This window comes from Euleptes europaea, chromosome 6 (assembly GCF_029931775.1).
Source record: "Euleptes europaea isolate rEulEur1 chromosome 6, rEulEur1.hap1, whole genome shotgun sequence".
Taxonomy (NCBI): domain Eukaryota; kingdom Metazoa; phylum Chordata; class Lepidosauria; order Squamata; family Sphaerodactylidae; genus Euleptes; species Euleptes europaea.
In genome coordinates, this window is record NC_079317.1 from 108,377,546 (window position 1) to 108,401,625 (window position 24,080).

The following is a 24,080-nucleotide window of genomic DNA, read 5'->3' on the forward strand; positions in this document are numbered from 1 at the left end:
TAGAAACACTTGAACTCAAGTCACAATAAGTGGGTCGCAGCAGAACACGTGATCACCGAGTTCCATCAGTGTTGTCCCGACAAGCCTGGGAACCCAGGGAGGGGGTCTTTGGGGAGGCGGGATGTCAGATAGGGCTTCTGACAGCTCCGGTCCCAAACAAGATGGTTTCCCTGCAAACAAGATGGGGTTCTCTGTGCACTCCTCCCCCCCGTTTTGCACACGAATTCTGGCCAGGGATTTACATTTGTATTGGGACCCGCCCGTTTAAATCTCCCATCTGATATCGGGTCCCGCGCACAAAGCCGGGAGCTCGGCCGTCTCCTCCACTGATTGCTCTTAATAGTTTCTGTTTCAGTTTTACTTAAGTCGTTACCAGCAGGAAACAACTACATTGTCTCTTTGTTCCTATAACCCTATTGTATCAGTCCTATATATGTATCCTCTCCACCCCAGTCATGTATTCCAGCTAGGGCTGTTGATTCGGTTCGGCCCAAACTGAAAAACAGCCGAATTTCCCCTGATTCAGTGGTTTTTAGTTCGGGACGAAGTGAACTCAAAAATAGAGGGCAACCGGGGAGCCGAATTCAGCGAGTTCGGGAGTTCACGAATAAATCCGGCCAATTCGGGGCTGTCAGTAAGCAGCATAACAGTCAGTAAGCAGTATTCTCCTTCCCTGGCCAATCGGTGGCCAAGCTGGGTCTTCTTCTGGCCAATCAATCAGGATTGAGTACTGGAGGAATCAGCTGATGTGCGGCCCGGCCGGGGAGAGAGAGAGAGGGAAATCCTCGTGTGTGTGAGGGGGGGTGTTTGTGCACATTCGCTCCTTTCTGTGGCTGCAGGGGGCGTATTTTTTTTGGGTACAGACCCCAAACTTTCAGCAGAGATTCAGACAAGCCTTCTTAAGAGACCACCCAAGTTTTGTAAACATTGGGTCAGGGGGTCCCGAGATATGAGCTCCCCCCTTTTTTCTTTCCATGGCTGCAGAGGGCGCATTTTGGGGGTACAGACCCCAAACCTTCAGTGGAGCTTCAGATGAGCCTTCTTAAGGTACCCCCCAAGTTTTGTAAACATTGGGTCAGGGGGTCTCGAGATATGGGCTCCACCCCTTTTCCCTCCCCCCTTTTCCATTTCCGTGGATGCAGGGGGCGCATTTTTGGGGGTGCAGATCCCAAACTTTGAGCGGAGCTTCAGACAAGCCTTCTTAAGAGACCACCCAAGTTTTGTAAACAAAGGAAAGGCGCGGTTGTGTTTTTAATGGCTTTATTTGGCCGAATTTTTTCCCCGAACTTTGAATTCCTGCCGAATTGCATGGACCCGAAGCGGGGGAGTTCGGACTTCGGCATATCCCAAATCTAAACGGGCCGAATTCAGCCGAATCCGAACTATACCGAATTTTTTAAAATTCAACAGCCCTAATTCCAGCCTTGTTTGCCTCCTTACTGAAATCATTGACCTTCGGCATAAATCTTTGAATCGCTGCTCTGCCTGGATTCGAGTTCTATTGCCTGAAACGCCGTATATTTGCTGAAGCCTGACACCAAGCTGGGTCTTCTTCTGGCCAATCAGTCGCAATTGAGTGCATGAGCCCAGCTGCTGCGCGGCCCAGGCGGGGAGAGAAAGAGAGAGTATCTGTTTGTGTGAGAGAGAAATCCCCGTGGGGGGTGCTTGTGCACATTTGCTCATTTCCGTGGCTGCAGGGTGCGCATTTTTGGGGGTACAGCCCCCAAACGTTCAGCATAGCTTCAGAGGAGCCTTCTTGAAAGAATCCCCACGTTTTGTAAAGATTGGATCAGGGGGGGCTGAGATATGAGCCCCAAAAGGGGTCCCCCCTTAATGTGCATTTTTATTCCATTTACAGCACACATTCGCTCCTTTCCATGACTGCAGGGGGCACATTTTTGGGGGTACAGCCCCCAAACTTTCAGCGTAGCTTCAGAGGACCCTTCTTGAAAGAATCCCCAAGTTTTGTAAAAATTGGATCAGCGGGGGCTGAGATATGCCCCCCCTTTCCCTATTGGGATGAATGGGATCAGCCGATCCTATGTGCATCTCGACAGTGGCAAATCCAAGGCAAAACCTCCCGTGCTTAAATGGAACTGTATTGGATTACCAAGTCCTCCAAGTCCCTCCTGATGGAACAGAAGACATCCACAGTAAGACCCCTTTTGGGGCTTTAATATATAAGTTTTCTCCTGTGTGGGGGGGGGGGGCAGAGTCTGTGTGTGTGTGGGGAGGGAGAAGTTTCTGTGGGTGGGGGGAAGCCAAAGGGGGCTTTCGCCTGTTCTGTCTGGGGGTGTGTGCCCCCTCGAATCTCTCTCTCCCTGGTTTGAGGGGGGGAGGCTTCCTCAGGTTTTCCCTCATTCATAAGATCGGTTAGGTCTATTTTGATGCTTGCTCAAAAATTGTTTTCAAATTGTGACTTAAAGAATGCATTTGCCTGGTCCCGAGTCCAATGCAAAAGGGGAAATTCCACCCACTCCTGCTCCTGATGCTTAGCTAGCATGCCTCTGTCCCTTTCCATGGTTTGCAAACTCCCAGGCGTCAGGTGTTGCTTTGCATGGTTGCAAACGTGTTGCTTTGCATGGTTGTGTTGCTTTGTATGGTTTGCAAACTTCTTCTGTCCCTTTCCATGGTTTGCAAACTCCCAGGCGTCAGGTGTTGCTTTGCATGGTTGCAAACATGATGGTTTGCATGGTTGTGTTGCTTTGCATGGTTTGCAAACTTCTTCGCACCTGCCCCGCCCTTGCTCCCCGCAGCTCAGCTGTTTGTCGGGGCTGGGAGCTTGGATTGGGTGGCAAACTCTGCTAATTGCAAATGCACATTAAGGAGGGGGACCCCTTTCGGGGCCCATATCTCAGCCCCCACTGATCCAATCTTTACAAAACGTGGGGGTTGTTGCAAGAAGGGTCATTTGAAGCTACGCTGAAAGTTTGAGACCTCTACCCCCAAAAATGCCCCCCCCCCGGAGCTGCGGAAAGGTGCAGTTGTGATTTTAATGGCTTTATTGGGCCGGATTTTTCCCCGAACTCCGGACCTCATGCCGAATTGCACAGACCCGAAGCGGGGGAGTTCGGACTTCGGCATTTCCCGAATAAAAACGAGCTGAATTTTGCCAAATCTGAATTTTACCAAAAAAAAATTTCAACAGCCCTAGTGGGGACGGCAACTTCAGGTGGCAGGTTTTGTGTGCCATGAAGGGTAGTGGACTAGATGGTATACAAACCTGAGCCATGTGTCACACACATGAAGCTGCCTCTTACTGAATCAGACCATCGGTCCTCCATCAGTGTTAGTATTGTCTACTCAGACTGGCAGCGCCTCTCCAGGGTCTCAGATAGGGGTCTTTCACATCACCTATTGTCCGGTGCTTTTAACTAGAGATGCTGGGGATAGAACCTGGGACCTTCTGCATGAAAAACAGAACCTCTTCCACTGAGCTGCAGCCCATCCTCTAGGAGGGACAGGTTCACTGTGAAGTTCTCCTTCAAAAGCAACACTGAAATTAATCAGTCTTATAAAAAGGTAAAGGTCCCCTGTGCAAGCACCGGGTCATTCCTGACCCATGGGGTGATGTCACATCCCGATGTTTCCTAGGCAGACTTTGTTTGTGGGGTGGTCTGCCAGTGCCTTCCCCAGTCATCTTCCCTTTACCCCCAGCAAGCTGGGTACTCATTTCACAGACCTCGGAAGGATGGAAGGCTGAGTCAACCTTGAGCCAGTGTGAGCTCTAGTCCTGCGGCAAACCCATAAACAGATTCCAGCAGACGGCAAGTCCACGAAAGCAGTTTTATTGATTAGATGCGACAGGTTACAGAAGCCATATTCAGAATGACACTAGTAAGGGGCTAAGGCAAGGCACATGGCATATATGGAAAAGCAAAAGGAGATAAGCTGTAACCCTAGGCAACCCCCCTCCCAGTGGCAGGAAGGAGTACATGGCAATTCCCACACTAAAGGAATCTATGAAGGACTCTATGAAGTCTAAACACGGGGCACGGACTGGCCTTGGAGAGAACTGCAAAACAACACCTGGGAGCATAACCATGAACTGTCTTCATGGCCTGCTCCTGACAGCCAGCTACCTGAAACCAACTTTCGCTGAGATCGAACTCAGGTCGTGAGCAGAGCTTTTGACTGCAGTACTGCAGCTTAAAACTCTGCGCCACGGGGCTCCTAATCGGTCTTATAGGTTCCATTTATTTCATTGGGATTTGTACAGGAAAGCTTTCCATTACAATTAGTGACCATTTCTTTTTCTTCTAGGGCTGTGCATATTGGTAAAGCCAAACTGAAAATAATCCTGGAAAAGGACTTTTGGGCTTTTTTTCTGGTTTAATTTAAGCCAGTATTAAAACTGGGACTCAAGCCTAAAACGGATAGCCGATTGCAGCTGAATACGTATTTGGCTTTTTTCAGCTTCGGCTTTCCCCAGGCTTTTCCCTAGGGGAATTTTTTAATGAGCTGGGGGGGGGGGCATTTTCTGAGGAAGACACCAAATTTGCAGCATAGCTGCAAGGGACTCTCCTTGCATGAACCTCAAAGTTTGGTAAAGTTTGGGACAGGGGATCGAATTGTATGGTGTCCCAAAGGGGTCACCCCTTCCTCCATAGAAAAGCATGGAGGAGGGGAGACCCCTTCAGAGGCTCATAAAATTGGACCCCTATACCAAACTTTACCAAACTTTGGGGTTCATGCAGGGACCCTTGCTGCTGCCCTGAATATTTGGTGACTCTACCTTGAAAAATACCCCCCAGCTCCTAAAAAAATATTCCATATAATGGAATAATGGACCTGAAGTTTGTTGGGAAACCCAGAAATAAAGCCGAAATACCCATTTACTGGTATGGGTATTTGGCTTATTCAGGTTTATCGAAAAAATCAGATCCAATAAACCTGAACCTGAAATTTACCTGATTTTTTATTTTGCACACCCCTAATTTCTACCATGGGCGCTAAAATATCTTCAGTTATCCCTGCAAAAAAATCATCTGTTCAAAGGATCGGAACTCCATGTAGCAGGCTTGACTTACCTTTGCATGTTCTTCTCCATTCTTCTTCATGTTCAGATCCTTTTCTGTGATTGTGAACTCCACAGCCTGCCGAGCCTTCTCAGTTTCCCATTCTTTCAGTTCTTTTTCATATTGATCCAGTGGTCGCTGTGTGAAAATCTACATAGCAAAACTCTACAGTTAGCTCACCATGTTCCAGCTTGGCATGACTACTGCATTTCTTCTTCAATGATCTGAAGCTTTGCTTGTCTGCAAACATCAGGTGCCACCTGAGTCTGAAATTTTGGCAAAGCTCTCTATATTAATGTCTCAACTTTGAAAACAAATGCTGGGAAATAAAACCTTGTCCAATCAAGAAGAAACTCAACAGCAGTAAGCGGAGGTGTTTTTACCAAGGACAAGCCCCAACGGTGGTGCCCCAAGAAATTACAAAGAAAAGAGGGATAAAATTGGAGCCATACATATACAACAGCAACTCATATGGTATGACAAAATTTGAAACACTCTGTCTTTTTTGTTAGGCAGCACATCACTTCCATAGTACCCGTACACTCTATGCAGTTGTGTCCTTTGCAAGAGTCGACGTTGCTTAACTCCAATTATACTATTGCATTGACCTGTATGGCTCAGGCTAGACCAATCCCATCAGATTTCAGCAACTAAGCAGGGTTGGCCCCAGTTAGTATTTGGATGGGAGACCACCAAGGCAGCCCAGAGTCTCTATGCAGAGGTAGGAAATGGCAAACGACCTCTGAACGTCTCTTGCCCTGGAAACCCTACGGGGGTCACCATAACTCAGCTGCAACTTGATGGCACTTTTCACCACTGTGAAGAAACAGGCTTCTCTCCCCCCCCCCCCCCCCACGTGATGTTTACAGGGAACCTATTAACCATTTTTTCCCAGGGCAGGAGGAAGGCGGGACGCATGACAAACTGCTCCTGGCCCCACTGGAGCCACCTTCTTAGAAATGCAGATGGAGGTATCAGGAGACAAAGAAGTGGGTCAAGCCCCATCCCCAGCAGAGACTTGGAGGTTTTAAAATGCTAGAAGGGGCTCCAGGAAGAAAATTTCTGGAGGCTCCAGGAAAAACATTTTTGACCCAGGTTGACCTGGTCACTGGGTGGAGGAAGGGAAGGATTAAAAGTTGCTGAGATCTGCTTAGTCTCACCTCACAGACCAGATCAACATCGTAGAAGCAAGGGGTTTCACTCGCGTGTAGTGTGAGAACACAACAGGTGCTCTCCCCAGCTAGAACAATTCCAGTCTCTGGAACAATGTTCAACACCTAAAAACAAAACAAGAGGTGATTGCATATATAACAATGCATCCCCACCAAACATTGTAAGAGCTGTTACCTCCTATTCTGAAAGCAGGTACCATCCCTCATAACATGCAAAGGGAGAGGCATGCGGTTAAGAATCAAACTACTGCAACATCAGAGTGGGAAACAGGCTCCCAGCAGAATATGCAAAATATAATTGAATACATCACTGTAATGAGTGCCACACTTCTGTCTTTGATATTAATACCTCCCCTCAGTTCAGATGTCAAATCTTTCAAAGGTTACGATAAGATGCTCAACTAATCTGATATAGCCAAGCTAAGTTATATAGAAAGCTGAAATGAAACAGAATAGCAGGGAGGGAAAAAAAGCAATCAAACAGATGAAGCTCACCACTGTGGCATTTGAAGTCCCAATGTACCAAGTGAAAACTATTGCCTCCTTCTCAGAAGTGTTGTTCAGAAAGAAGAGGCGGCTGCATTTGCTGTATACTGGGATGTTGCCAAAACAAATCTGGGGCTGAGATAAATATACTGCCTGAAAAGAAAGAAACAAGTGATCTCCTAGCCTAAAAAAAAAGTGAGTTCCTTTTACTTTTCCACCCTGTGAGTAGAAGGAAGACCTACAGAGGTGCCTAGCAAAGCTGTAGCACCAAATATATTAAACAGTAACAATCATACTGTATACACAAATCAGAAATTAACTGATTTATACATGAACTTCCAAAATACTGATTTAGACTACTGGTCCATCTAACTCCATATTGGTTCTCTAAAGTTTCAGGAAGAAACCTTTCCCAGCTCTGCAGACCGTGACCTGAGATTCTGCATGCAATGCACACACTTTAGCACAGTTTTAAGACTTTTCTGGAGGAAGATTCTAAAATGCCAGATGTTTGCACAAAACTGGATTAAAGAACCAGGGATCTTTAATTGGACAATCTAATGTGTTAACCGAGTCTTTTCCTCAAATTTTTCTTCTCCATTCTCTATTCAGAGGGGAAGGAGAAAGTACTGGCAGCACCATTCTGGACTTTATAATGCCTATTGCTTTTCTAATGCACGGACACGTAATGGATACATAAAGAATCATGTTGTGGCAATTTTCTTTCAGGCTGTGCCTTCAGAGTTCAGAACTGACAAAATAAAAAAAGCAAGAACTAGCAAGTATCAAACTATACAACATACCTTCTAAACCAAGCCCAGCAGGATTTGGCATGCATAGAGCAAAATGGCAGCCAGCATTGCTCCTGACACCACGTAGATGACACAGAGCACTGGCAGCAACCATTTTCCCCATATTATCCCTGTAGTTCTCATAACTTGACTGCATCTTGTCAAGTAATTTGTCTGCTTTTGAGAAAAATGCTCTAGCGAAACAGGTCCAGATTAATTATATGCCTATTTCTAATTTAACATTTAATGGGGAAATTATAGAGCAGCTGGTAGAAGAACAACTGCAGGGGTTCCTAGATAACCTTTGACACTTCTCAGTCTGGCTTCAAGCCTGGTTTTAGGGCAGATACTGTCCTACTAGCTCTGGCAGATAATCTGCGCAAACCGATAAATGGAAATGCCTGTTTGGCAATACTAATCTTGTTGTTGCTTCATATGGTCAACCATACTTTATCATTGCATTCTTTGAAAGCAACAGTAAGGATTACAAGCACAGCTCTGAAATGGTTCAGATTGTGTCTATTTAACAGTATCCAAAGAGCAATGACAGGCAAGGAAGAATCCACAAGCTGAATTTAACCTGGGGTGTTGCCCAGGTTTCCATGTTATTTATATGAGATTGCCTTTCCATTGCCTGTAGCTTTGGGATTGGGTATCGTCAATATGCTTCTGATATGCAACTATACATCTCTTTGACTAAAAGCCCCCAGATGTGTTAGCCTCTGTTCTGAATCAGCGCCTGGCAGCCTTGGTGAAGCAGTTGAGAGAGAAAACATTGAAACTGAATTCAGGTAAGATGCAGGTAGTGTTGGTTGATAAGGCTGAGGTTTCAGATGATGTTGCACTGCCGGCTAGAGATGAGGCTTTCTTTGGCAGAATCCTTTTGGATCCAACCATTTTGTTTGAAAAGCAGATGAAATGTAGTAACCAAGAGTGCATTTTTTCCTATGCACGTGGCACACAAAATAGCACTTTTCCCTTTACTCAGCTGAACCAGTCTTAATGATCCATGCTTTATTGAATTTGAGGACTGAATACTGTAACATACTCTATGTGGGCTACCCCAGAAGACAAATTTGGAAATTAAGTGCAGAATGTTGTGGTCAGGGTATTGAGAGTTAAACTTACCACCCATATTATTCCAATATTAAGACTTTTGCATTGGATGCTCATTTTCCCCAGTAATCCAATTCTTGGTCCAGTTCAAGGTGCTGCTTATAACCCTTGCAGGGCCTGAGACCCACATACTGGAAAGAGCATCTTGCATGGAATCCATGTGACCAACTGCATTCCTCTGACCATGCTTTGTTTTCTGTCCCTTTGTGCAAGTAGGGATGGTGCCGTGTTCTGCACGTTCTTACTCTGTGGCAGCCCATATTTCATGGAATAGACTTCCCAAGAATGTGAGGAAGACCACGTTTGTAGAAATCTTGTTCAGTGTGAGCTCTTTCAAAGGGTTTGCAGGACCATTTAATTGGGGCACAGTATCCTAAAAGTGGGCAGTACCCTTTCTTTTAGTTTGCTGTATTTTGTTTTATTTGTTGGTACCCAACTTCAGTCTCCATGCTGGAGAAAAAGATGGGTTTATAATATTAATTAATCTTTGCACAGACTGATTATGTATCGATATAATATATTCAATATAAAACTGATTCTTGGATTAGGCTGGCACACATGCAGCCTAAAAGATGTTTGCACAATATGCAGCCCTTGAAATGCATGCAGCATGGGAGGCTAACATATTGTGACTGACCAAGTGGTTGAAAAAAAAATACCCACTGGTTCTGTGGGGCTCGTGGGTCACCTGTTGTACAGGTCTGATTTAAACGAACTGGCTGCACTAAGATCACCTTTGCATTTCATGGGAAAGTATGTTCTATAATCGCCACTACTACATTAAAAGTGCCCCAGAAAGAGAAGAAAGGCTCTTCCCGTGTCAAGGACTCACTTTCAAAGGAAATTTGAAATGCCTGCTCAACACCCTCTTGAACATTACTGGGGACTCAGTAACTTTTGGTACTTACCAAGCCAGGTACTGTTAATTTTGCAGATCCTGGTGCTGTGACAGGAGACACCACTTTATCAAACTGTGCTGCCTCTCTCATAACATGTGGATCATAGCCTACTCCTTGGAAGGTGATCAGAGCAGAGTCTCCCTCAAGGATGTGGATGGGCACATCCACCTAGGCAGAGAGTGGGGAGGGAGAAAGAGCTGTAGCAGAAAGAGCCCTGTTATTCCCACATATCTTCCTTCAAGGCTGTGTGTTTCTGTTGTAGTTATGTCTTTCTCGAATACAATCTGCAATATTTTGTAACTGAAAAAAATTGGACAATTCTCCAAGATAGCTGTAACTGTAGTATAAAATGTGGTTGTGTGGGTAGTGTTCACTCACTAGATTCCTGTGACATAAGTAGAAATAACCCAGGTTGCCTCACCCCATAGCATCAACATATTGTGAACTTTTCAAAGCTAATTATTATTATCTTCCAAGAACCAATATACATCCTCACTATTCAACTACCAACTCAGAGGTTCTCATCCACTTTTTTTTTAATGTCAAAGAAGGGTAAATGAAGGGAGATGAAGGAATGGTGATTGTAAGCTGCTTTGAGACTCCTTAAGGTAGAGAAAAGCGGGGTATAAAAACCAACTCTTCTTCTCCAAAATCTACCCCACTGCACTCACCACAGAGAAACTTTGCTTTACGAAACTTTGTTTTAACGTTATTGTAATTCCCTAGTTAGGATTCCCGTGGCGCAGAGTGGTAAGCTGCAGTACTGCAGTCCAAGTTCTGCTCATGACCTGAGTTCAATCCCAACAGAAGTTGGTTTCAGGTAGCCGGCTCAAGGTTGACTCAGCCTTCCATTCTTCTGAGGTTGGTCAAATGAGTACCCAGCTTGCTGGGGGTAAAGGGAAGATGACTGGGGAAGGCACTGACAAACCACCCCATCAACAAAGTCTGCCTAGTAAACGTCCGGATGTAACATCACCCCATGGGTCAGGAATGACCCAGTGCTTGCACAGGGGACCTTTACCTTTTTTAATTCCCTAGTGATTGTGTGCTCCCCTTCTCCTGTGCATGAGCGCACATCTAGCAAGGTTTATTCTTTTAATAGACAGAACAAGGTTCTGTACCCACCATCATCTATACTAAGCAAAATGGATGTTATTGATGAAAATCAGTTTGGAGGAATATTATGCAAAGGTTGAAATAGAACTTGGGCACACCGAATGACTGCTTACAATCCCAGATAAAAGGGTGCTGATTCAGCTTCGTGCTATTATACAACTGTTCTCTGCAATATACAGTGCTGCATTTCAGCCCCAAGCAGTGGGGTTAGGGGGACTGGAGAGACCCAATTAGCTGGTCTCAGAACACGTTAAAACATTAGTAGTTATGGGGCAGTGAGACAGATGTAAATGTATTACTGGGATAAGAGCAGTTGAAGAAACATAAGTCCTAATGTGGATGGCACTGGAAATGTTGTGGAATATCTGAACTTCCGGTGGTGCTGCTGGGGAGAGCACTCCATTTCCCCAGGCTGTCCTGGGAGAAATCCAAGTTTGCGTTATTTCTGGGGTACATAGATACCCCAATCCGACCCTTGCAAGTGGGTTGGAAAGCAGGAATTCCCTGCAGCCCGCAAACGCGGTTTGACCTCCTAGGTACTCTGAGGGGGCTTTTTAAGCCCCTCGGAGTCCTGGACGCCGGTCCTGCGAGGGCACTAGGGAAGGACATCGCCAAAACGCAACTTAGGCATCAAGCTCCACCCTCCACCACCTTAATACCAACATAAGGACTACATAAAGAAAAGAACCTCACCTCTTGACACCCAAGTGAGTACAAAAGAACTCTTCGTCTACTTACTGGAAACTTGAACAGACGGGGGGCTGATAAGAATATTTCTGGGACCCCCATTCCTCCTTAATCCGAACTGAAAAAGTTTGATCTGAGTTAGCCATCGGGATTAGCGACAGGAGCCTTATCAATCCGATCAGCCTAAACCATAATAAAGAGTCGGAAGGATACCTTTTGATTGACAAGAACTATCACCAATGGGTCCAAGGGAAGGGGAGGGTGATTTTTCTTCCTGATTTTCCGGCGAAGAATATCCTGCCACGTTTGCAGTAAGGGAGCGCCTGGAACGGAAGACCCTCTATAACAACCTATCTATCATCGGAACTAAAATAACAGGAAGTAGTTGTAGGACCGATTACGCGTCGCACTCGAGTTACTTGGAAATAATTCCTGAAGGAACAACCATCGAGAAGAGGCGGTAGAAGGTCCACGGCACTAGCAACTTCCTGTATACTTCCTGATCAGCCCGACCTAGAGCGACCGAAAAAAACTCACTGGTATTTCAAAACTTTAAAACGCAATTCTAGAGCCAATTTCGACTCTTTTCAACCCGAAAAAATTATAAGGCTGATGTTTGAATTATTATCTTTTAATTAGAACTTTAAAGGCCCTGTCTGTGGACATGTATTTTATCAGCTTCTTTTGGCTTAATACATAGCCCTGCTCCTATGAAATCAAAGGGAATTTTACAGAATTCAAACATGGAAAAAAAAATACAGGACATGCTTGCTAAACATTCTGAGGCGACAATTAAACAATTAAAACAGATTTCAACACAGATGGCTCAACTGATTTCAATGATGACGACTCTTGACCAATCATCACAGGTAGGCAATCAGAAGTTGGATCTGGTTATAGAAGACATAAAACTCTTGAGAATTCAAACGATGACCACAAATACAGACATACAAGCAATGGACTCTTCTGCCCAAAAAGTCATGGAAGAATACAAGGATACAAAGAAGAAGACAGAAGTTCAAGAAAGCAACCAGCCGGCGATAAAGAGATCAGACATACAAGAAATAGACTTTTCATTTAAAAAAGTCATGGAACGACGTGTGGATATAAGGAAGAAGAGAGCAGGTCAAGGAATACAGATTGAAGCCACGATGGAGATGAAGCCCAGAAAGAGTTATTTTTGGATATGTATCCTGTCTGAGGAAATGAGAGAGAACAAAGAAATCCTGTTCCCATACCTGACTGGCCTATTTCAGTTACAGAAGGAACTATTAGACCATGGTTAAAGGATTGATTTAAATAGGATTGCTGGATCCAAAGGCTTTGATAGTGTGGACGGGTGGCATGGCTATTAATGATGTAGTGGAATTAAGATTAAGACATCATTTTGGGAATAAAGGGCTAGAAATTCTTGAGAAAAAAGACTGGATTGTTAAAATGTTTGAAGTGGCAGAAATGGCAAAACTCACAGCTATTCTAAATGAAGAAAATGACGTTCGGTTTCTGGGGGAATGGGGGGCGTGGATGCATTATTGTGAATAGGAGTTAAAATTGGGAAGAATGGAAGAATATTTTCTAATCTGATCCAGAGGATTATTTTTGGGTTTTTTTTAATAATGAATAAGCATAACTATATTTACTAACAGATTATGGTTTTTTTTATACAGGATATTGATAGTTTATTAAGATTAGATTAACTACGACGAGATGAACTTTTTATTAAGAGGAAGATAGAGGTGAAGGGGAAGTCAAAATTTTCCATTTCTTTTTTTTCTTTATTATATGTTATGGAACTATAACAACTTTAGGTTAGAATTGAAATTTTATATTGTCATAGATGTTGTTTAATGCAATGGAAAATTTTTAGTATAAAATCCAATAAAATCTATATATAAAAAAAAAAGAAATGTTGTGGAATATCTGTCCACTTCTTATAAGAGGAAAGCCTTACGGAGTACATTTTGGCTTCCAGTGGGGAGAAGATCCACTCAGTATGGGCAGTCAAGCCTGGGCCAATCTCTCCTTTTGGCTGCAAACAGAGAAACACTGCATGCTGGTGATTTTCTTCTTGAACCTTCATCAGAGCGTCCACCTGGATTTCATAAACTACTTTTGTAGCACCTCCATTGTACAGTTCATAGATCTACAAGAAAAAAAGGCAAGTTTACTGCTGGAAGACTAGTCTGCACTGCCTGCTAGGATACTCACATGGACCACCCATTTTTCCATTCATCACAATTCTATCTGGGATAGATCCTCTTTGTAGCTACAGATGAAGAGAATATTTTGAGGTATTTCCCTAGCAGAATTACCAAGTTCTCTCCTTTATTCACTCTCTACCATATGCAAATAAAACTCGCAGGGACAAGGCATATTTTGCAGTAATGAATTTCAAACAGACTGGATACTCAAGTTTGTACAAAATGCCATACTTTCCCCAAAGATGGACAGCTATGTACTGTCTAAGCCTAAGGGCACTGACTCTGGGCAGAATGGGATGGCATGTTACCTCAGCAAAATAGGATACCCAAATACACATTAGCCAAGTTACTGAAAATACAGGGATGGGATCATTTGTATGGAAAAGTCAGTGAAAGAGAGGAGGGGTGCTTAATCCTCCCTGTCCCTACTGATTATCCTATGCAAATGTCCCATGCAAATGCTCCCCCTCCAAGGGCTTTCTTTAATTGGACATATTTCCAGTATTTCTAGTCTCACAGATAGATGGACTTATTAACACCTTGGCAGACCTCCTCAGCAAGGACACATCATTGGAGCTGGCCATTGAGACAGGGACCCATCTTTGCTAAATTGGGGTTTTAAAGTTTTTATTATATGTTTTAAATGCTATCCTATTTCATGTATGTATCCTTTATGCTTATTGCATATCTATTGGAAGCCGCCCCTGAGCCCAGATAGATAGATAGATAGATAGACAGTCAGACAGACAGACAGACAGACAGACAGACAGACAGACAGACAGAAAGAAAGAAAGGGAGGGAGGGAGGGAGGGAGGGACGGTGTTTAAATGTCCCATGCTGGGGGGGGGGACAATCAGCAAGTGGGGAAAGGCTAAGCAGACCCCTGACCTCTAGCAATTATCCCCTGAAAATGCCCCCCCTGCTTTGGCCTTCCAAGGCACGGATGCCCCTCCTACTCTGTTGCCCTTGGCCATAGGTTGGTGCTTCTCCTGCCACCCCTTGTCCTGGGTTTGAATTCCCTCTTTTGAAGGGTTGCCTCTTATATATCAAAGCCTGGCCACTGAAGGTCTCTTTTCTTTACAATGTTTTTTAACATTCCATTGTGGGAGGTGAGGCTGGGGGGCTAGAAAAAGACAGGAATTTTACCTCTGATGTCTCACCTGTTTAGGAGGGTCACAAGTGCCAATAGCAATGGGTGTGAACACATGCTTAGTTGAAGTGTAGTGAATGTAGTGGTACTCCAGTTCCAATGTCACACCAATAAAATTCAGCTGCAGAATTTTTAAAAAATTGAGAGAAAAGACTGTTAAGTCTATATCATCACAAGTACTTAATGTCTCTCAAGCTTTTTTCAAAGAGGAGATACAGAAAGAAGGGAAGTGATTAAAAAAAAGGAGTATCTTTCATTTCCATGCTTGGAAAAAACCCCAACATGACAGTTTGGCAGCACAGCCAGAGGGTCTCCTCATTAATTCCCACACAGATTTGCCCTTTGGTTCAAAGAATAAGAGCTTCTGGCCTTCTCCCTAGATAGAAGTAGGTGTGTGCATACTGATAAACCCGAACCAAAAATAAACCCAAAATTAGCCTTTTCAGTAAATTTTCAGTTCAGGTTTACCAACTGCACAAACCTGGGGAGAAAGCTGAAGCCGAATAGGCAATTCCAGAAAAAGCTGCCTTTTTCCGGGGAGGGGGAGGGGGCATTTTTTGAGGTAGAGCCCCCAAATTCACAGGGTAGGGTGAAGAGACTGTTCTTGCACAAACCCCAAAGTTTGGTGAAGATTGGGTCAAGGGGTCCGATTTTATGGGGTCTGGAAGGGGGTGCAATGGTTGTCAATGGAGAAGGGGGGTGACCCCTTCCGAAGCCCATAAAATCGGACCCCCGACCCAATCTTCACCAAACTTTGGGGTTTGTGCAAGAACAGTCCCTTAAAGCTAAGCTGTGAATTTGGGAGCTCTGCCTCAAAAAATGACCGCCCCCCCCCCGGGTTGAATTTTTTTGGGAAACCCGGAAATAAGCCAAATGCCCATATTTACCAGTATGGGTATTCCGCTTATTTCAGGTTTCCTGAAAAAAACCGGGCCCAATAAACCTGAACCCAACATTTAATGAATTTTTTTCTTGCACAGCCCTAGATAGAAGGCCTGCACTCCAGGCCAGGACTCCTACTCTCCAATATCAGCTTCTCCACTGGGCAGCCACCAAGACTTGTGCCAAGTGGGCTGAGTCAGCCCAGCCACAGGGGCTTTGCACGAAGGCACAGTTAAGCCTGTGTTTTCACAGCTTGCTCAACAAGCTGAATTTTCAGCTGACAATAGTCCCTGAAAAGGAAAAAAGGAAAAGAAAAGAGGGCTGGGAACACATTGTTCTCACTGGTAATCTTGGGAGAATGATGGGCACCTAGTGGAGGCTCAGTGGAGCATAAGAAGGGTGCCCATTAGATCACTGGGTAACTGATTCAATCTGACATGCTGTGGGGAGAGGGAGGGAAAGCAAGCTGAGATCAGTTTTCAAGCCCAATCTGATAATGGAAATACTAGAGATAAACGGGGGAAATGATATCAAGTAGTCAAGGGCCTTTTATGCAGGGAAGCTTCCCCACAGTCACCCCACCAATTGCTTTGGGACTTCCTTTTGATTATGCATGCCTTTTCTGCCCATCAGATGTCACCTAATCCTCCCTGCACATTTTGCCTGCATTTTCCAGATTGTAGCTAAAACAGCATCTGGAAAGCAAGGGCAAAATGCGAGGCGAGGCGACCTCTGATGGATGGAAAAGACGATGCACAATCAAAAGCAAGCCCCGAAGCAGTCAGCAGGGGTGACCATGGGGAAACATCCCTGCATAAAAGGCCAAAGACTGTGGCTTTTATTTTTGCCCAGAAAAGACAGACAGTGATCTAATCTGTTCCCCAAAAATGCCACAGTATCCCTATTTGGCAAAGACAGACAAGAATTGAAATGAGAGGACAGTTTCCTGAAGACAAAATTACTGCACAACTGTTGTCACACCGAGTAACAAGCAGACAATAAAGAAGCTTGTGGATGAGGCACTCTAGGTCTTGAATACATTGTGAAGGGTGGGGATTTTTAAAAAATCTATGCCTCCACATGAGTGAAAGCACTTCCAGGAAAACAAGGCCCCCATTGGCATACAGGCAGTGGAAACAGGATCATACCAGAATTTCTCGACCGTGGGAGACCTTCAGCAACACTGGGAGTCGGTCAGTGCCAATGAAATCATGTCTGGCAGGACAAGAACAAGCACAAATATCAGAATTGCACATAGATGAAATGGTTCCAAAGTTTGAGGTAGAATATTGTGCCTCAAACAGTAAACTCAATTTGCTGACAAAGAGCTGCACTGCTGTATAAAGATTGGCCAAGCCAGAACAGCAACCGTGTCTGGATGGGGAGGAACAGTAGAGAGACCACAGCTGTTGGCTGTTGAGAGGTGGGGCTGTGAGCCGTTGATTAACAAGACTCCTCTTGCCAGAGGCAGAGCTGAGGCAGCCGGGCTGAGAGGCAGAGCAGGAGGCAGAGCTACTAGAGAGGTGATGTAGTGGAAAACTTGCGGAAAACCATTATAATACGAAGAGCTAGTGGCAAACCACATACTTCTCCACTTTCATATAGATCGTCCTATGACAGCACTGGGGCTGAAGGGGTTAATGGGGCTGAAGGACTCGGTCTTCTTCCCTAGCAATTTGCACTTTTGGGGTGGGTAAGGGAGTAATTTTGCGCCTGGCATTAGTATGCCAAAGCGGCCTTATCTCTTGGCCTTGGAGATAAGTTGCTAGGCAGTAGGACACACACACACACCATTGCTTTTCTATAAGAAGTGGGGGCTACTTTCTGGGGGACCCCGCCTGCTTGCCTGGCTTATTCTTGCTTTTTGTTCCAGACCGAACTGTACAGACCGAGCTGAGTGTGTTGAAGTCTACCTACAGCTGTATTTTGGGGTCCGTGCAGAGCAAGGGACGTGGGTATTCTTCTGTCTGTAATTCTGTTTGTTTAAAGCTACTGAGCAATTAAACCACTTAAATTCTCCCAGTGATGTACTCATTGCTTTTGAAAAACCTAAGGGAAAAGAACCTTTTGCCCGTTTGGCAATACAGGTGAGCGCTAGCTTTTTGTTTTCCCTAAGCAGCTGGCGAGCAGTAGCTGAGGTTGCAGTGTGAGAGGATAGTGTGTGAGGATAAGTGGGTGCTTGGAGCCTGCTGGAGAGGGGTTTCTGATTGGTTCCCTTTGTTCTTTTGTCTAGTTGTTGTTGTGAGGGAAGAGGGTGTGTTTGACTGGGGTTAATTACTGGCCTGCCCTCTGCTGTTGGCTGTTGAGAGGTGGGGCTGTGAGCCATTGACTGACCTGGGGCTCTTAGCCTGGGGATCAGCCCTGGAGACCATATAAGTAGTTAAGAGGCCCTTACATTGGTGTTCTTGTTACCACTTTTGCCTTTTGTAGACAGTGTTTATGTCTGCTAGTTTCATGTTAGATCAACACACCAAGGTCTTTCTAGCCTGAAAAAATTCACTGCAAGGGTGATGATGGATGCTCATGAACCATTTCCCTGAGGACAAGGTGGGCTTCACCTGCCACAAGTATAAATTGGAAGGAAAATTGATAGGTCTCTTAGAAGACAAGGTTTGGAGCCCAGAGAAGAGGATTGCTACTCTCCACAACATCAAAGAAGGGGAGGGTTTTATTAACAGAAACCTGGAGGCCCTGGATAGGGAAGGGGAGACGATTCAAAGGGACAACAGTGTGGCTGCCTGCCATGACGAGACTCTTGAGAACGTTGCCGTACGCCCCCAAAGGCGTAGAGTGAGACGGCACTCTGTGCCATTAGAACTCAGGAATCTATTCCAGGCCGGAAACACGGCCACGGGAAGAATCACAAACACAAGGAAGACAGAGGGAGGAGAATAGAGGGACACAAAGAAACAGCATGGGAAGGAAAAGGCAAGTGTTGGTTGTCAGCGTCTCCCTGCTGAGGGGTATGGAACGTCATGTGTCCAGGCCTGACCCCCCTGGCCCGAGAGGTGTGTTGCTTGCCAGGGGCAAAAATTAAAGACATTGTAGAGCATATACCAAAACGGGTCAGACCAAAAGATTATTACCCATGTGTGATGGTCGTGAACCAATGACACGTCCACGAAAACCGTTGAAAACATTGAGGACTATGAAGCTCTTGGGAGGAAGCTGAAGGGAATGGGGGCACAGGCGGTGGTCTCTTTTATTTTATTTTGTTTTGTTTGTTTGTTTATTTATTCAACTTATAACCCACCCTCTTCAGCAAGCCGGCTCAGGGCGGGTAACATCAATAAAACACATCAAAACACAATCCTCAATAAAATCAAGAATAAAACTCTAAAATCCTAAACACAATGGCACACAAATTCTAAACAAACTGTAGGCACAATACGGTGGCAACCCTTCAAACTATGTTATTCCCACTCAAGGGAGGGAAGGGGGGGGAGAGACCAGTAAAGATGGTGTAAGATGATATAAGCTGATATAGGCAGCTGTCCTCAGTTGTAGGCGGTGTGGAAAAGCTCTGTCTTACAGGCCCTGCGGAAAGCTTTCAGATCCCGCAGGGCCCTGATGTTCCTAGGCAGAGCCATTCCACCAGGCCGGAGCCAGGACTGAAAAAGCCCTGATTCTTGTCGAGGACAGCCGCACGCTCTTAGGGCCAGGGACCACCAGTAAATTCTCATCGGACAATCTTAGTGTCCTTCAGGGGGTATACCAGGAGAGGTGGTCCCAAAGATATGAGGGTCCCAGACCGTGTAAGGCTTTAAAGATCAAAACCAGCACCTTGAACCTGATCTTCAATCCTTCTTGTCAGAGGAAGGGGAATACAACGGGAACATAAGATAATGGAGGTGAACCACTGGCTGCGTTGGTGGTGCAAGCAGGAGCAATTTGGGTTCTGGGTAGGTTTTCTTGACGACAACCTATTAGCACATGATGGGATTCACCTTTCAAGGTCAGGGAAGAATGTTTTTGGAAAAAACCTGGAGAGATTCAACAAGAGGGCTTTAAACTAATACCGTAAGGGGAAAGAGATGACCAACGTAGGGATTTAAATGAAGGAGAGCAAACAGCAGAGGCCCACCTGGGAGGGACGGTTCTAAAGGAGATGAAGGTGCGGTGCTTCAAGTTACTATGTACCAATGCCCAAAGCTTGGGCAATAAGAAGGAAGAGCTTGAACTTCTAATGCAGTCAGAAGGATATGATTTCGTAGGTATTGCAGAAACTTGGTTCGACGATTCCCATGACTGGAATGTAGTAGTGGATGGATACGAGTTGTTCAAGAAGAACCGAAAAGGTCAAAGAGGTGGTGGGGTGGCACTGTATGTGAGGAGAGGGACTGCTTGTCAAGAAATACAAGAGGAGAGGGTGACAGCCCAGTGGAAAGTATCTGGGTGAGGATAAGGGAAGAAAGGACAAGCAGTATTGTGGTTGGAGTTTGCTACAGACTTCCTGAGGAGGAGGTTTCCTGACAAATTGGGAAAATGTGGTTTAGATCCTATTTCTGTTAGGTGGATCTGTAACTGGTTGACAGATCACACCCAAAGAGTGCTTGTTAATGGTTCCTCATCCACTTGGAGAAAAGTGACTAGTGGAGTGCCTCACGGATCAGTCCTGGGCCCTGTATTGTTCAATATTTTTATAAATGATTTGGATGAAGGAATAGAAGGGATGCTTATTAAATTTGCAGATGATACTAAATTGGGAGGGGCAGCAAATATGGTAGAAGACAGAGCCAGGATACAGGATGATCTTGACAGGTTGGAGAATTGGGCTAGAACTAATAAAATGCACTTCAATAAAGACAAATGTAAAGTTCTGCATTTAGGTAGGAAAATTCAAATGCATAATTATAGGATGAGGGAGACTTGTCTTAGCAGTAGTGTGTGCGAAAAGGATCGTGGGTTCTTAGTAGACCAAACACTGAATATGAGTCAGCAGTGTGATGCGGTAGCTAAAAAGGCAAATGCAGTCTTGGGCTGCATCAACAGAAATATAGTGTCCAGATCACGTGAAGTGATGGTATCGCTTTACTCTGCTCTGGTTAGACCTCAACTAGAGTATTGTATTCAGTTTTGGGCACCGCAATTTAAGAAAGATGTAGACAAGCTGGAACGTGTCCAGAGGAGGGCAACAAAGATGGTGAGGGGTCTGAGACCAAGTCCTATGAGGAAAGGTTGAAGGAGCTGGGTATATTTAGCCTGAAGAGGAGAAGACTGAGAGGGGATATGATAACCAGCTTCAAGTACTTCAAGGGCTGTCATATAGAGGAGGGTGACGAGTTGTTTTCTGTTGTTCCAGGTCGGACCAGAACCAACTAGTTGAAATTAAATCAAAAGAGTTTCCATCTAGACATTAGGAAGAATTTTCTAACAGTTAGAGCAGTTCCTCAGTGGAACAGGCTTCCTCGGGAGGTGGTAAGCTCTCCTCCCCTGGAGGTTTTTAAGCAGAGGCTAGATGGCCATCTGTCAGCAATGCTGATTCTATGACCGTAGGCAGATCATGAAAGGGAGGGCACCTTGGCCATCTTCTGGGCATGAAATATGGGTCACTGGGGGTGTGGGGGGGAGGCAGTTCAGAATTTCCTGCATTGTGCAGGGGTTGGACTAGATGACCCTGGTGGTCCCTTCCAACTCTATGATTCTAAGATTCCTTGATGCTGCTGTCCGTGAGCAGCTTGAAAGGTATCCAAACGACAAGAGCGGGTAGTTATGGGTGATTTTAACTTCCCTGATGTGTGCTGGGTGACCAATTCTGCAAAGCAACCACAGTCACTCAAGTTCCTCACCTTACTGGCAAACAACTTCATTCATCAAATGGTGGAGGTAGCTACGAGGGGCTTAGCCATACTCGACTTAATATTGACCAACAGGCGAGAGATGGTAGATGAGGTGAAGGTGGTGGGGACCTTAGGGGGAAGTGACCGTGTCCTCCTGGAATTCATTTTGTTGTGGGGGACCAAGGACGTTTATAGTCACACACGTGTCTGTTAGATTTTGGTAGGGCATTTTTTAATGAACTCAGAGGCCTGATGAGAATAATTCCATGGGCAAGACTGCTGGAAAGGAAAGGAGCAAGTGAAGGGTGGGTTCTCCTAAAACAAGAGCTCTTGAAAGCTCAAGCCCTCACTATTCCAACAGGAAGGATACATGGTAAAGGATCCAAGAAGCCAATGTGGATGAACAGAGAACTCCATGATGAGCGAAGGGAGAAAAAAGACATGTTCAAGAAGAAGAGCATCTGCAGGTTGCTAGGCACTCTGAGTCAGCCATCAGAGAGGCCAAAGCTCACAGTGAGCTGATGCTGGCCAGGGAGGCTCGCTACAAGAAGAAAAGCTTCTTTAGATATGCGAGGAGCAAACCCAAGGGGAAAGAGGGCATGGGCCCACTGTTGGGTGAAAATGGAGAAAGTCTGGCAGAAGACAGAGAGAAAGCAGAAAGGCTCGATGCCTGTTTTACCTCAGTTTTTTTTTTTCCTGAAAAAGAGAACAGACTCAACTAGAGAGGATAGCAGGCAAGCCACAGCATCCGGGCTGCTGGCTGACATGAGCAGAGAGGTAGTTGAGAAGCACCTGGCTGCACTGGATGAGTACAAATCCCCCGGGCCGGAGAGTTTGCACCCAAGAGTGCTCAAAGTACTTTCTAGAGAGCTTGCAGAGCCTTTGTTCATCATCTTTCAGACCTCTTGGAGGACAGGAGATGTGCCACAAGACTGGAGGAGGGCGAACGTTATCCCTATTTTCAAAAAAGGGAGGAGAGACAACACAGGAAACTACAGGCCGATCAGTTTGACATCTATCTCAGGGAAGATACTGGAGCAGATATTAAAGAGATCAATCTGCAAGCATCTGAAGGACAACTTGGTGATCCCGGGAAGTCAGCATGGATTTGTCCCCAACAGGTCCTGCCAGACCAACCTTTTTTCCTTCTTTGATCAAGTGACCAGCTTACTGGATCGAGGGAATGTGGTTGATGTTGTTTACCTAGATTTCAGTAAGGCTTTTGACATGGTTCCCCATTGTAGTGGAAACTGCGGAAGACCATTGTACTACGAGGAGGTAGATGGTGGTCAATGCAGCTCTTCCCCATGTGAAAGCAATCTCAGGTCATTAGGGAGTTAACTTTCACACAGCACTATAAATGATGAGCACCTGGTGACGGGGAAAAAGGTTAGTTTTCACTCTGTTAAAAGAAGGGGAGGGCTTCAGATAAGGAGCCAGCCAGCCAGGAGGAGGGCGTCTGGACGGCTGCCAGAGAAGAAGCGGCTTGCTTGCCTCCCAGGAGACAACTTCCCATCCTTATTTCGGATTCAGCCTGGATAAAGGGTATTTTTTGTTAAAAGATTACTTAGCCTGGGTAAAAGGGTGCATTTTTTGTTTAATAAAACTGTGTACTTTGTTTTCCCCCAACACTTGCCTGTTGGAATCATTTCTTTACCTAACCATGGGTAATACACCCATGATGTTCTGATGGGTAAACTAGAGGACTGTGGACTGGATCCTAAGATAATTAGGTAGATAGAGAATTGGCTGGAATTGGCTGGAGAATGGCACTCAAAGAGCAGTTGTCAGTGGCATTTCTTCTGAATGGAGAGAGGTGCCCAGTGGGGTGCGGTTCTGGGCCCGGTACTTTTCTATATTTTTATAAATGATCTGGATGAGGGTGTGGAGGGACTACTCATTAAATTTGCAGATGACACCAAATTGAGAGGAGCAGCAAACACACCAGGAGATAGAGACAGAATTCAATGAGATCTGAACACAATGGAAAAATGGACAGATGTGAACAGGATGCAATTCAAACAAGGATAAGTGCCGAGTTCTACATCTGGGTAACATAAATGAGGGACACGCATACTGGATGGGGGGTACACTTCTGGGCAGCAGTGTGTGTGAACAAGATCTTGGGGTATGAGTGGACCATAAGTTAAATATAAGCAGCCAGTGTGACGCAGCAACAAAAAAACCTAATGCGATCTTGGGGTGCATCAACAGAGGCATAACATTCAAATCACAAGATGTCAAAATTCCGCTGTACACGGCATTGGTCAGGTTGCACCTGGAGTATTTTGTATTGTGTGCAGTTCTGGAGGCCCCACTTCAAAAAAGATGTGGACAGAATGGAGCGGGTGCAGAGGAGAGCGACGAGGATGATCAGGGGCCTACAGACTAAGGCCTATGAGGAAGGCTGAGGGAGATGGGAATGTTTAGTTTGGAGAAGAGGAGGTTTGAGGGGGACATGATGGCTCTCTTTAAGTATTTGAAGTTCTGTCACTTAGAGGAGGGCAGGGAGCTGTTCCTGTTGGTAGCAGAGGATAGGACTCACAATAAAGGGTTTAAATTACAGGCAAAGAGGTACCGGCTGGATATTAGGAAAAAGTTTTTCACAGTATGAGTTGTTCGACAGTGAAATCAGCTACGTAGGGAGGTGGTGAGCTTCCCCTCACTGGCAGTCTTTAAGCAGAGGCTGGACAAGCACTTGTCAGGGATGCTCTATGCTGATCCTGCATTGAGCAGGGGGTTGGACTAGATGGCCCGTATGGCCCCTTCCAACTCTGATTCT

General features: G+C 45.3%; 1 protein-coding gene across 1 annotated transcript in view; it reads right to left on the bottom strand.

Annotated features, from left to right (window-relative positions):
* The window catches only part of CFAP65 (cilia and flagella associated protein 65), a 144,682-nt gene that overhangs the window by 41,204 nt on the left and 79,398 nt on the right, over positions 1–24,080 (bottom strand). The window contains exons 20-26 of the mRNA XM_056852046.1: positions 16,667–16,733; positions 14,647–14,757; positions 13,237–13,428; positions 9,492–9,650; positions 6,686–6,829; positions 6,179–6,295; positions 5,031–5,168 (exon numbers count right to left, since the gene is read on the bottom strand). Of these exons, the coding sequence (XP_056708024.1) occupies positions 5,031–5,168; positions 6,179–6,295; positions 6,686–6,829; positions 9,492–9,650; positions 13,237–13,428; positions 14,647–14,757; positions 16,667–16,733 (928 nt within the window). The remainder of the gene's footprint in view (positions 1–5,030; positions 5,169–6,178; positions 6,296–6,685; positions 6,830–9,491; positions 9,651–13,236; positions 13,429–14,646; positions 14,758–16,666; positions 16,734–24,080) is intronic.